General features: G+C 37.1%; 2 protein-coding genes across 6 annotated transcripts; both read right to left on the bottom strand.

Moving 5' to 3' along the window:
- Positions 1-1,439: 1,439 nt before the first annotated feature.
- On the bottom strand, positions 1,440-3,768 carry LOC113742246 (pentatricopeptide repeat-containing protein At3g48250, chloroplastic-like). 5 transcript variants are annotated; one of them, XM_072047576.1, is made up of 2 exons: positions 3,473-3,768; positions 1,440-3,395 (listed from the first exon to the last, which is right to left on the bottom strand). In XM_072047576.1, the coding sequence occupies exon 2, from the start codon at positions 3,203-3,205 to the stop codon at positions 1,727-1,729; it is 1,479 nt and encodes a 492-aa protein (XP_071903677.1). In that variant the 5' UTR covers positions 3,206-3,395; positions 3,473-3,768; the 3' UTR covers positions 1,440-1,726. The 5 variants fall into 5 exon arrangements, with proteins under 5 accessions (XP_071903677.1, XP_027125844.1, XP_027125845.1 ...); XM_027270043.2 differs by having other exon boundaries at positions 1,440-2,819; XM_027270044.2 differs by having other exon boundaries at positions 1,440-2,807.
- Positions 3,769-5,552: 1,784 nt separating this feature from the next.
- On the bottom strand, positions 5,553-7,379 carry LOC113740729 (pentatricopeptide repeat-containing protein At3g48250, chloroplastic-like). The gene has a single exon (XM_027268260.2). It carries the CDS (start codon positions 7,377-7,379, stop codon positions 5,553-5,555), a length of 1,827 nt encoding a protein of 608 aa, XP_027124061.2.
- Positions 7,380-12,131: the final 4,752 nt, after the last annotated feature.

Genomic DNA, 12,131 nt, shown 5'->3' with positions numbered 1-12,131 from the left:
TTAGCAAGGATTATAATCATATTAGTAATAGAATTAGCTCATATGCTTTAGACATAAATCAAGATGAGGAACTTTGGATTCCTTAGTATCGAAATACACTAATTGTATAGTTCTATCGAGCCCTTATTTGAAATTATAAAGCTTTTGATAATCTATAAAATCACTTATCATTTCGGAAAAAAAAAATGCCATAGGAAGAGGGTGTTTTTTACCACTTTGAGGCAATTTCCTTGCCCTCTCCACTCAAACATTTGTCACTGTAAAAAGTCAATTTTTTTTTTTTCGAATTGCAGAATTCACATCCAAAATTTCCACCTAAATCTATCCTTTATCATTTGGAGTGTTGTGTGACATCCACAATACACATTCGAATTACACAGTTCAAACACGAATTCAAATGGAAGAGGTCCGGATCAGTAACTGTACTCATGAGATGGGGATCACATTTGAAAGGAAGTTCTTGTTTTACGCTATTCTCTGTGTAATGATTCTTGTTTCAGTAACTTTCTCGGAGCTAATTGGTACAACAAACTCTCACTCAAGAACCTCAAAATTTTCATCTCTGAAAGATTAAAAAAGAAAAAACAAATGGAGCAGGTCTGGTTTTCTAGCATTTTAGCTGCCATAGACTCAGTAGTGATGAGTTTGCGGTATTGTGTAACCATAACTTTTTGCTCAAACTTTGATGGACATTCGCAAAAATTTTCTCCACTAATTGATCATTTCATTTGTATGGACCTCCCAATCAATAAAAAGTCTAAACGCGGGCTCTTTTCCAACTAAGAATTAGTAAACTGCGTCTTCCTTTCCAGCTTAGAAACATATAAATCCTATAGAATCCTCAAAATTTTCGAAGTTACATCTAACTCAAAAACTAAAGATTCGATGGAACAACTTAACCGACAAAAGAAAAAAAAAAAGAAGAAGATGTAGTTGACAGGAAAATAATCTGTTCCATGATAAATACTAAGGAATGCAGGACCCCATAACGTATTGAATCGTCTATAACTGTCCAAAACTTATTCTGAATCTTTAACATCAGAGAAGAAACTGGAAAACTCTATCCAATAAAAGTTTACAGGTCCAAAAAAATGTCCTTTGGGCCAAGCCATGACAGAGAACAGGCAAATAATTACCATAAGAATGAATGCGTATGATACATCAAGTTCAAAGAACGAGAAAGAAGTTTGAGGCCAGATTGATGTATACAGCAGAACTATTGGGTGACATTAAGAAACCAAGCAATCAAAAGGAGCTAGCAAAAGAAAAGTTAACAGAAAATAATACAGCAAATGAAGACGTATAACCAATTAACCATCGAAAAGAACCTTACTGACATATCAATACTGTAATGAAGAGTTTGGAAAGTAGATAATGCTGTAAAATTTTCATCCCCAACAGTCTGCACTTAGCCAAAGCATATCATCATAACAACTCGATGATAAGAAAATGATTAGCAGATAGACCACTTGCATATATTTCCTCAACGATGCAGTATATACAAGCTAATTATCTGAGGGCCTTATAAGACCAAAAGAAATAGCAAGCTTTAGCCGTGAGTTGAGAGTTTTTGGCCAACACAAGCCCCTAACTTGTTATTTACAAGAGAGAATTTTCAACACTAATCTACAATCGACAAAGTTCAGTAAAGACTTAGCCAGTGGTGCATATGGTGCCTCTGTAGATTACAGCTAGCTATCAACCAGTTACCTGCTAAGTCATGATCTCAAGCTGAAGCTGCTACCACGTTGCTGCTCCCAGAAGAAGAAAAAAGGACGCGAAGTGCAGGATTTTTGTGAATATATCTAGGGCACTTACAGAACAGCTCCTCAGCCTCAGAACGTCTACCCTCATTAAAGAAGGACTGAAAAACAAGTTGGCAACCCAAGACAGATACATGCTTTTTACTCTGCTTCTTACTTAGTGTCCTCAAAAACACCCAAGCACCCTCCACAGAACCAAACTTCGAGATATACTGGATGAAAGGCTCTGGATCCGGTTCATAATTCCGTTTCTGTATTAGCCGAAGAAGGTTCAAGGCTTCTTCCAGTCTCCTCTCTCCAAGAAGCTCTTCAATCAGATTCTTAAGTGTAGCATGCCGTGGTGCCACACGAGCCTTGTCAACCATTTCCACAAGAAACTGGTATCCTTCAATGACCCTCTTCTCTTTCAGAAATCCATTGACTAGAACATCCAGAAGACCAGCATCTGCATCAAAGCCTTTTTTCACCATCTTTCCAAACCATAGGAATGCCTTGTCAACTCCATCGATATCACAACAACATCTCATTACTGCGATCATCGCAGTCTCAACAACAGGAATACATCCCTGAGCTTCCATCTCATCTAGTAATTCAATGGCTTCTTCTAGCCTTCTTGCTTTACAAAGTCCAAAAATCAATTGTTTGTGGATGATACTAGATGGTTCATAACCAGCTCTGTTCATGGTCCGTATGATCTGCTCTGCTTCATCAAACTTTCCAGCACTCAACAAACAACAGTGGATCCCCTCATAGTCACTCTTCAATAAACAATACCCAGCTGCCTCATATTTCTTCACAACTCTAGACATCAGATCCAAGTCAGGATCAACAGCCGATGCAATGGCATGCAAAAGCAAACTACACTCGTTGGACAAATACTGAAATGGACTATTCATCCTATGCTCAAAAAGCTCAACAGCGTCCTTCACCATCTTCCTCATCCGAAACTCCCTCATTACTTGAACATAAGTATCAGTATCAATTACATAACCAGCGTCTTTCATCTCCTTGAACATACTCCAAAACTCCGAAATCGCCTCTTCCCTGCAAAGAAACCTAAGAATACAATTATAAGTAAAATTATCATGCTCAAACCCCAGACTCTCCCGAACCCATTTGAAAAAACTCAAAGCTTTCAAAGGCAAACCTTTTTTCCCAAGCCCCTCCAACACCCCCAAAACAAAATTCTCCTGCACTGATATGCTATTCTCTCCCAATTTTCTCTCCAATTCACCGCCCCAATCCGAGTTCTCAGCCACCAAATTCACAGCTCTCTTGATAGGAATTTCAAGAATCAATTTTTGATAAAAAAGCTTCAACTCCTTAGCATCATCAACCCTATCCAACTTAATAAGTTCCGATTCTACAACTAAAAACGTCTCCTCATCGATATACTTTCCCTTTTTTCTAACGTTTTCAAAAACAGCCCAAAACCCCTTCATATCATTACGTATAGCACACGATTGCAGCTTTAATCTATATCGTGAAGAACATGGCCTGAACCAACTTTTCCCAGCAGCTTCCGACTGGGAAAAGGAAGAATTTGCTTCTTCTCTCAGTAACTCGGTCAAAGAAATTGTCCCTCGCGCTCTTTCTGATTGTATGTCTTCTACAATCTTTTTAAGCCGGGATCTAAAAGCCGAAAAAACACTGTAATTGAAACTTCGGGTGAAAAGAAAAGGGGATAAACAGTGAGGGAACCGAGTCACCTGAGTGTGGAGCGAGCGACTTCTCAGCAGGTGAGTTGAGTGGAGCGAGTTGGCGAATCGGAGACAACTCAGGAGTCTCCTGGCTTGTTGCTTCATTGCTGCTTCCGCCGTCATTTGCAGACGTTTTCTTGAAATGGGATTTTTTTTTTTTTTTTGCGGGTTTTAGGAGTTGGAAAGCGGGTTCCTGGTACAGAACTATAGATGGCCTTTTTTGGAAAGTAGGGAAGACCCGCATCCGGATTCAAGTAAACCGATGGCCTTTTTTGGAAAATTAGGTACAGCATGCTGGTCTACGGCTTTACCCCCTTTCATAACTCACAGTTTTTTGTATGAGTGTTTCGATAAATGGACTCTGCGAAGACACTTCAAAAGCCGGCAACTTTTGAAGTGCTCCGCAGCACTTAACTACTAAACCCCCCAAACCCCCCCAAGCGATGTGGGAACTTAACCCCACAGGGTGCCCCGCTGCTAAGAGATAAAGACCCCCCAGACTCCCTGGTCTACGGCTTTACGCAGGAGAAGTTTGTGCTAATTATGTATTGTATTGTCCCCATCTGAACTTATATTTCTTGATTTGCACCCGCCACCCCTTGCCAATCTTTTCCTATGTGATCCATATAATCCAATAGTCTCAAATTTAAAGTTACTTCATCATGATGCATGTGTTCTTGAAAAAAAAAAAAAAAGGCAGCTTTGGGAATAGGTAATGACTTTCTTAATGAAATATCTTGAAGAATTATGAAAGAGAAATTGGTACAAGTTTGCAATCTTATATATATATATATGTTGATTAGTTTTATTTATTTCATTATATATATATATATATCTAATAGTTACAATATTTGAAGAGTATTCAGAGCATAAAACACTTCTTGAAATGGATACTTCTCTGACATAAATAATGCCTGAGGCAAACTTTTATACAAGTGATTTGTTATGAAGCCCTCTAGAAAAAGAAAATTCTTTACTGAAATCGACTATTTGGATAGTAACTATTATTCCCAGATTTATCATCATTTTCATAAGAACAAGTCATTACACTCACAATTGCGAATTCTTTACTTGTTCAAATGTTATCCACATGGTCAAAGATAATTGCCTTTGATTTTGAGAGCCAGTTCCACTATCTTTCATTATATAAGAGCTTCCCACATTCCAATTCACTATTCCATGAATAGTATTTTGAGGAACATTCACATTCTTCAGTTTTTGAGGAATGACAAGAAAATAATTTGTTTCAACCAACTTCTAACTGGTGAGATAAAAAAAAATGCATTAGTAGACCCCAAAATTCATATGATACAGATATTGAATCATTTGTAACTATCCAAAATTCTAAGTGTCTAATCTCAAAGAAGATAATTGGAAAACTCCATTTGGCCATCCGGGTAAAGATTCTTTGTGCCAGCCATGATAAACAAAAAGGCGAACAATTTCAAAGTATTGTACTCATACTTGTTGGACAGAGTGTGAAAGAAATTTGAGGCCAGATTAGCGCATACAGCAGGACTACTGTGTGACCATAAGAGGACGAGCAATGCAAATGAGCACTGTAAAAGAAAAGTAGGAGAACATGATACAACAAATGAAGATGTATAACCATGGAGAAGAACCTTCTAAACATGCGAATACTGAGATAAAGAGTTTGATAGTAGATAATGCTGTGAAATGTTCATCATGAAGACTCTGCACATTGCCAAATCATATCATGAAAAGAAAATGTTTTGCAGATAGAGCAAGTACATACATTTCTTGAAAGATGCATCATATACAATCGTATCCCTCCCAAGACTTAGATGTTAGATTATATATCTGAGGGTCTTTCAAGGCCAAAAGAAATAAAGGCCTTAGCCATGACTCAGGAGTTTTGGCCAAGACAAGCTCCTAGTCATTACTATTCCTCTACTCATTGCAAGAGAAAACTTTCAATACTAATCTACACTCTGCAAAGTTCAGCAAAAGAAAGGCCAGCAGTGCACATGGTACCTTTGTAATTACAACCTTATGAACATTTAGGTATCAACTAAACACGTACTTCTAAGTGATGATCTCAAGCTGAAGTTGCTTCTGGGTTGCTGCTCTATGAAGAACCAAAAAGGGTGCAAATTGCGGGACGTCTGCTAATATGATCAGGGCACTTTAAAAGAAGCTCCTTGGCCTCACAATGTCTACCCTCATTAAAGAAGGACTTGAAAACACGTTGGCAAGCCAAAAGAGATGGATACGTTTTTTTACTGAGTGCCATCAAAAATTCCCAAGCATCCTCCACGGAACCAAATTTTGAGATATACTGGACAAAAGGCTCTCGATATGGTCGATAATCCTGTTTCATCATAAGCCGAAGAAGGTTCAAGGCTTCTTCCAGTCTCCTCTCTCCAAGAAGCTCTTCAATCAGATTCCTAAATGTAGCGTGCCATGGTATCATGTGAGCCTTGCCAACCATTTCCATATCTAACTCGTATGCTCCAATGACCCTCTTTTCTTTCAGAAATCCATATACTAGAAAATCCAAAAGACCAGCATTTGCATCAAAGCCTTTTTTCACCAAAATTCCAAACCATGGAAGTGCCTTATCAACTCCATTAACATCACAATACCCTTTTGTTAGTGCGATCCAAGTCTTGATACCAGGAATGTATCCCTGTGCTTCCATCATGTCTACTACTTCACAGGCTTCTTCTAGCCTCCCCGCTTTACAAAGTCCAAAAATCAATTGTCTGTATGTCACGTCACACTGATTATAACCAGCCCTTCTCATGGTCTGGATGATCTTCTCTGCTTCATCAAACTTCCCAGCACTAGTCAAACACCTATGGATCCCCTCATAGTCACTCTTCAATAAACAATACCCGGCTGCCTCATATTTCTTCACAACTCTAAACATCAGATCCAAGTCTGGATTACTTGTCGATGAAATGACATTAAAAAGCAAGCCACACTCCCCCTCCAAATACTTAAATGGAGTATCCATCCTATACTCAAAAAGCTCAACCGCGTCCTTCACCATCTTACTCTTCTGAAACTCCAACATCACTTCAACATAAGTATCACTATCAATTACATAACCAGCATCTTTCATCTCCTCAAATATACTCCAAAACTCCATAATCGTTTCTTCCGTGCAAAGAATCCTAAGAATCCGATTATAAGTAGCATTATTATGCTCAAACCCCAAACTCTCCCCAACCCATTTAAAGAAACTCAAAGCCTTCAAAGGCAAACCTTTTCCCTTAAGCTCCTTCAATACTCCTAAAACAAAATTCTCCTGTACCCATATCCTCATTTCACCCAATTTTCTCTCCAATTCACTACCCCAATCCAAATTCTGGGCCACCATTTTAGCAACTCCTTTAATAGCATTTTGAAAAACCATGTTCTCATAAAAAAGCTGCAACTCAGTAGCATCATCATCCCTTTTCAATCTCCTAAGATCCGAATAAATATCTAAATATGTCTTCTGACCAATATAAATTCCCTTTCTTTTACATCTTCTGACAACAACCAAAAATTCCTTCATTCCATCATTTATAGCACAAAACTTCAACTGTGAATTATAACTTGATGAACATGACCTAAATCCATTTTCCTCGGCGGCCCACCTGTAAAAGAGTAAATCAAATTTTGGGTCTTCATGTAATATCCTCATAGAATCAGGCAATCCTGGATTTTCTGATAAGATTTCATTACTAAATGCTTCTGACTTCCCTGATTTGGGCAGCTTTTCAATTTGGGATCTTAAATCCAGCAAAGAAAGGGAAAGGGAACTTCGGGTAGAAAGAGAAGGGGATGAGTGGTGAGAGAACTGAGTCACCCGAGTGTGGAGACAGCGAGTTCTGGGCAGGTGAGTTGAGTGGAGCGAGTTGGCGAATCGGTGACTACTCAGGAATCTTCTGGCTTGATGCTTCATTGTAGCTTCATCTGCAGACGTTTTCTTGAAAATGCAGGGGTTTTTCTTGTGGGTTTTAGAGGTTGGAAAGTGGGCTCCCGCCACGAGTAGGGAAGACCCGCATCCGGGTCCAAGTAAACGGATCAAGGGCTTTTTGGGAAATTTTGCATATGTTTTAGGGATAATTGCAGAAACCTCCCCTGAGGTTTCTGACACTTGCACTGACCTCCCCTGAACTTACTAATCCTTTGCAAATTCAGTCCAAACGATTAAAATATTGGGCCTGTTTGGAAGGCCTGTTTTTTACCATGTTTTTATTATACTAGTTTTTTAATAACTTGTGCTACAGGAACCCCAAAAACTTATCAAAGTTTTTAACCTACACACTTAAAATATCCAAAACAAAAAAAAAACTCATTTCCCCTTTTCTTCTTCTTCCTCCCCCACCACCACCTCCGTCGCTGGCCACCATCTCTGCCGCCTCTTCCGGTCTTTTTTTTTTTTCCTTTTTTCCCTCTCCCCCTCTTCCTCCCCTACCATCCTCCCCTCTGTCTTTTTTTTTTCTCTCTGCGTCTCTCCCACTCCTCTCCCACCACCCTTCCCCTTCCCCTCTGGCCGATCTGGTCGCCAGACCAGATCGCACCGGGGGAAGGTGAGGGTGGCGGGGAAAGCGGAGGAGATAGGGAGAAGGAAAATTGCCCATAAAAAACGGAGCCAGGGGAGTGGTCATGGGAGGACCAAGCAGCCAATGGTGGTGTATCCAAATGGGACGGCGTCAAGAACAAGCAAGCCCAGAACAATATGAAGTCCATGAGAACTGGAGATCTCTGCTTTTTCTACCATTTCGGCTCTAAAGCCTGCCGTGTTGTGGGTGCTGTCTCTGTTGTCCGTGAATGGTACGCTGATGATAGCGGTGATGGTGCAGTGGATGTGAAGGCGGTTGGCGAAATGCGGAGGCCGGTGGGCTTGGGGGAAATGAAGAAAGAGAGTGGATTGCAAAGATGTGGCCTGTTCAGGCAGCAGAGGTAACGAGGAAGGGGGAGGGGGAAGGAAGAAGAAGAAAAAGAAAGGAAAGAAAAGAAAAAGGAAAGAAAGAAAAAGAAAAAGAAAGAGAAAGTGAAAGCGAAAAAGAAAGAAAGAAAAAATTTTCACTTTACAAAAACTTCTACAAAATTTTTTAAAAAACTTCTACAGTGCACTACAGTAAAGTTTTAGACAAACTCTCAAAAAACTCAGGTTCCAAACAGGCCCATTGTTTTAGAGAGTGAAATTAGAATTTTGTACCAGATTTGCCCTTTGTGCTACATGTCCAATGAATAACAAAGTACTACAAATCAATTAACAATTAATAAATTTTAAGGAGTGTAGTTTATGGGCAAATACACATTACCTATTTAAAGTACTGGCTCTTTATGGGTATTTTACTTTCAAACATTTAATTTATGATAAATATATCAATGTTTGTAAGTAAAATTCAAAAAGTGTTACAGTAACATTCTTACAAAAAGGAAATCAGTAGGTTATCTATTTAATATAAATTAAATATTTTTTAAAAAAAAGAAATAGCCCATAAAGTATTAATTCTTTATGGCTTTCATCCATTAGATGAGTAAAGTATTGGCTCTTTATAGGCATTTTATTCTTAATCATTTAATTTATATTAAATACATAAATGTTTGTAACTAAAATTGAAAAAGTATTACATTAATATATTTACGAAAGGGAAACCGGTAGGTTTTGTATTTAACAAAAATTAAACAATTGAGAGTAAATACAAATCTAGTACAAAATTCTAATTTCACTCCCTAAAACAATACTCCCCCCATTCCATTGAAAGTGTCATACTTTCCTTTTTTATTTGTCCCAAAATATATATCATATACCTAAAATGGAAAACAAAATTTCTCTTGTTTCAATTTTTACCCTTCAAGATTTCCTCATTCTTTACTTTTATTAGGGGGTCCCTTGATTTTCATTTGTTGTTAACAAAAGTTGCAAGACATTCGTGAGATACACACAAGGTTTGAAGTGATGCGTGAATATCACTCTCGTTGACAGATTGGACTTCTTGTAAGTAGCTTTGGGCCCACATGTCATTCATGTCTTCTTGACCACTAATAACCACACATTCTTGTTTCTAACAGTGATTTTGAAGTGGCAAAATCGGAAAACAAAGCTGAAACTTAGTACTGTACATAAAAAATTCAACTCCCAAAGCACGACAAAGTTTTTGGGACAGAGGGAGTATTTTAATTGTTTGGACTGAATTTGCAAAGGATTAGTAAGTTCAAGGGAGGTCAGTGCAATTTTTCAAACCACAGGGGAGGTCAGTGCAAGTATTAGAAACCTCAGGGGAGGTTTCTGCAATTATCCCTATATTTTATGCAAATGAGAAGTTTGAGCTAATTACAAACTGTACCCATCAGAAATTCTCCGTATTATTTTGTTACCCTTCATTATATATTCGGGATTGCCACCCCAACAATTTTTGCTTTTCCGATGTAATACAATTAATCCAACAATCTCAAATCGAATATTACTTCATCATGAACACATGTTGTAAAGAAACAACTGCATGTCTTCTAACTAAATTAATGAAAATCAGTTATTTGTGAATAAATACATCCTCAAGTGTACATATTTTCTACCAAAATTCACAAGAGACTGTATTGTAGTTGTCATTTTTTCCTTCTACATGTGGCGAAAACAGTTTGTTGCCTAAATTATCACATTGAGGGTATGTAACTATGCCAAGTGCAGAGCATAGAATCAATCTTTTTTTGTAGATAAAAGATGACAAAAACTTAATTAAGGAGGTCTTTTTTGTGGTTAAGTGTAGGGATCGCAACGGGGCGGGGGACCCCTCTCCCATCCCCCGCCCCGCTACCTACAAACTCCCCCCGCCCCCGCCACGTCCCGCTCCCCCCGCCCCGCCTCCGTCCTGCCCCGCTTCCCCCGCGGGGGCACCCGCGGGGTTAATAAAATTTTATTATAATTAAATTTTAATAAATAATCAAGTACTAAAATATCAACATATCATCAAGTTATTATTCATTTTAATTTTACAATTAAAACTCATAAAAACAATCAAACAAAAGTTATTTGAATACAATCCAACATTATGAAATAAATACAACTAAAATAGTTAAATTTTCACTTTTGGTACAAATACAATCACTAATTCATTATTGTGTTTATGCTTTTTTTTTTTTAGAAAAAAGTGTTATTCTATTAAGTGTAATTAGAAATTTAGTATAAATGTATTAGTAAATTTAGTATAACTAATTAATAAATTCTATTAGTAGACATGTCTAATTATTCGTATAATTGATAATATCAATTATATTACATACACTAATATACATTATATAATACATCTAACTAATAATATCATTATCATAAGTTTATAACTAATTAAATTACATATTATATATAATTATATATATAAAAAAAAATTTTGCAGGTGGCGGGGCGGGGGATGGGGCGGTATATCCCCGCCCCACCCCCCGCCCCGAGAGCTCCCCGCGGGGCGGTTGCCCCCATTGCCATCCCTAGTTAAGTGATTAAAGCTAAAAAGTTATTTCATGTTTTAATAGTTGTTTTTCTATTGTCTAGGGTTAAGGAGAAGTTTCTCTCAATATCAAAAATGAATTAGAAATAACCTATCTAATGGAATAACTTGAAGAAATAATGAAAGATAAATAGGTGAAATTTTTCAATACTGAATTTATTGATTTTTTTTGTTTTAAAACCAAACACACATTGAGTTAGTTAAATAGTTTTGGGAGCATGAACCTTTCTTGAAACTTTTCCTACTTTTGTTACATAAAAAGGAACCCTAGAACATTTTTGTTAATAAATCTTATATAGACTGACAGTATATACACTATCACGATCAAATGCACGATACATTTGCAAAATTTGGGTTTTAAATTTAAATTTGGATTATATGTCAGGCATTTAATGGTGAAAATGTATACACTGTCAGTGTATAAAAAATTAATCTTGTTTTTTTAATGAAAGTTAAAGTTTTTCTTTATTTCCTAGTTATGACTTACACATGGTTTTTTAAGCCCTCTAGAAAAAGAACATTATTTTTTGCAAATTGAAACATTTTGTTGATGATTATTTCTAAAATTCTAAAAGAAAATAGACACTATCACCATTGTAAGTTCTTCTCGTTTCTCATTTGTCTGCTCTTTTTTTTTGTTAGACGGCAACAGCTAGTTTAACCTATTCCTACTTCTACTACTACTTTATTATTAACCTGTAATGCTATTGATGTGATTGATAAAAATAAATGGTACTTAGATACGGGCTGCAGTAACCATATGTCTGGCAAGAAAGAATTATTTGTTGAACATAATGAATCTGTCAGTGGTAAAGTTAAATTTGGGAATAACATTGTTTCACCAGTTTTTGGTAAGGGAAAAAATCCTATTAGCCTGAAAAATTGGTCTACTGATTTTATTTATGATGTTTTCTATGTTCCTGGGTTGCATCATAATTTGTTTAGTATGGATTAGTTGTTTGAGAAAAAAATATGATATTTGTAACACGAATGATACTTGTACTATTTTTTATAACAATATTGGAATGATTGTCAATGTGTCAATGACTTCAAATCGCTTATTTCCACTGAATTTGAGTATTGCCAATTTTTCCTGTTTAAGTACGATGATAGATGATAGTAATTCGTTGTGGCATACACGGTTTGGTCATTTGAAGCATGAGATTATTTATACAAGATTATACAACCTATAAACCCGAGGG

The sequence above is a fragment of the Coffea arabica genome, chromosome 4e (genome assembly GCF_036785885.1).
Source record: "Coffea arabica cultivar ET-39 chromosome 4e, Coffea Arabica ET-39 HiFi, whole genome shotgun sequence".
Taxonomy (NCBI): Eukaryota; Viridiplantae; Streptophyta; class Magnoliopsida; order Gentianales; family Rubiaceae; genus Coffea; species Coffea arabica.
The sequence above is the reverse complement of the archived record's forward strand: the minus strand, read 5'-3'. Positions and strand labels throughout refer to the sequence as shown.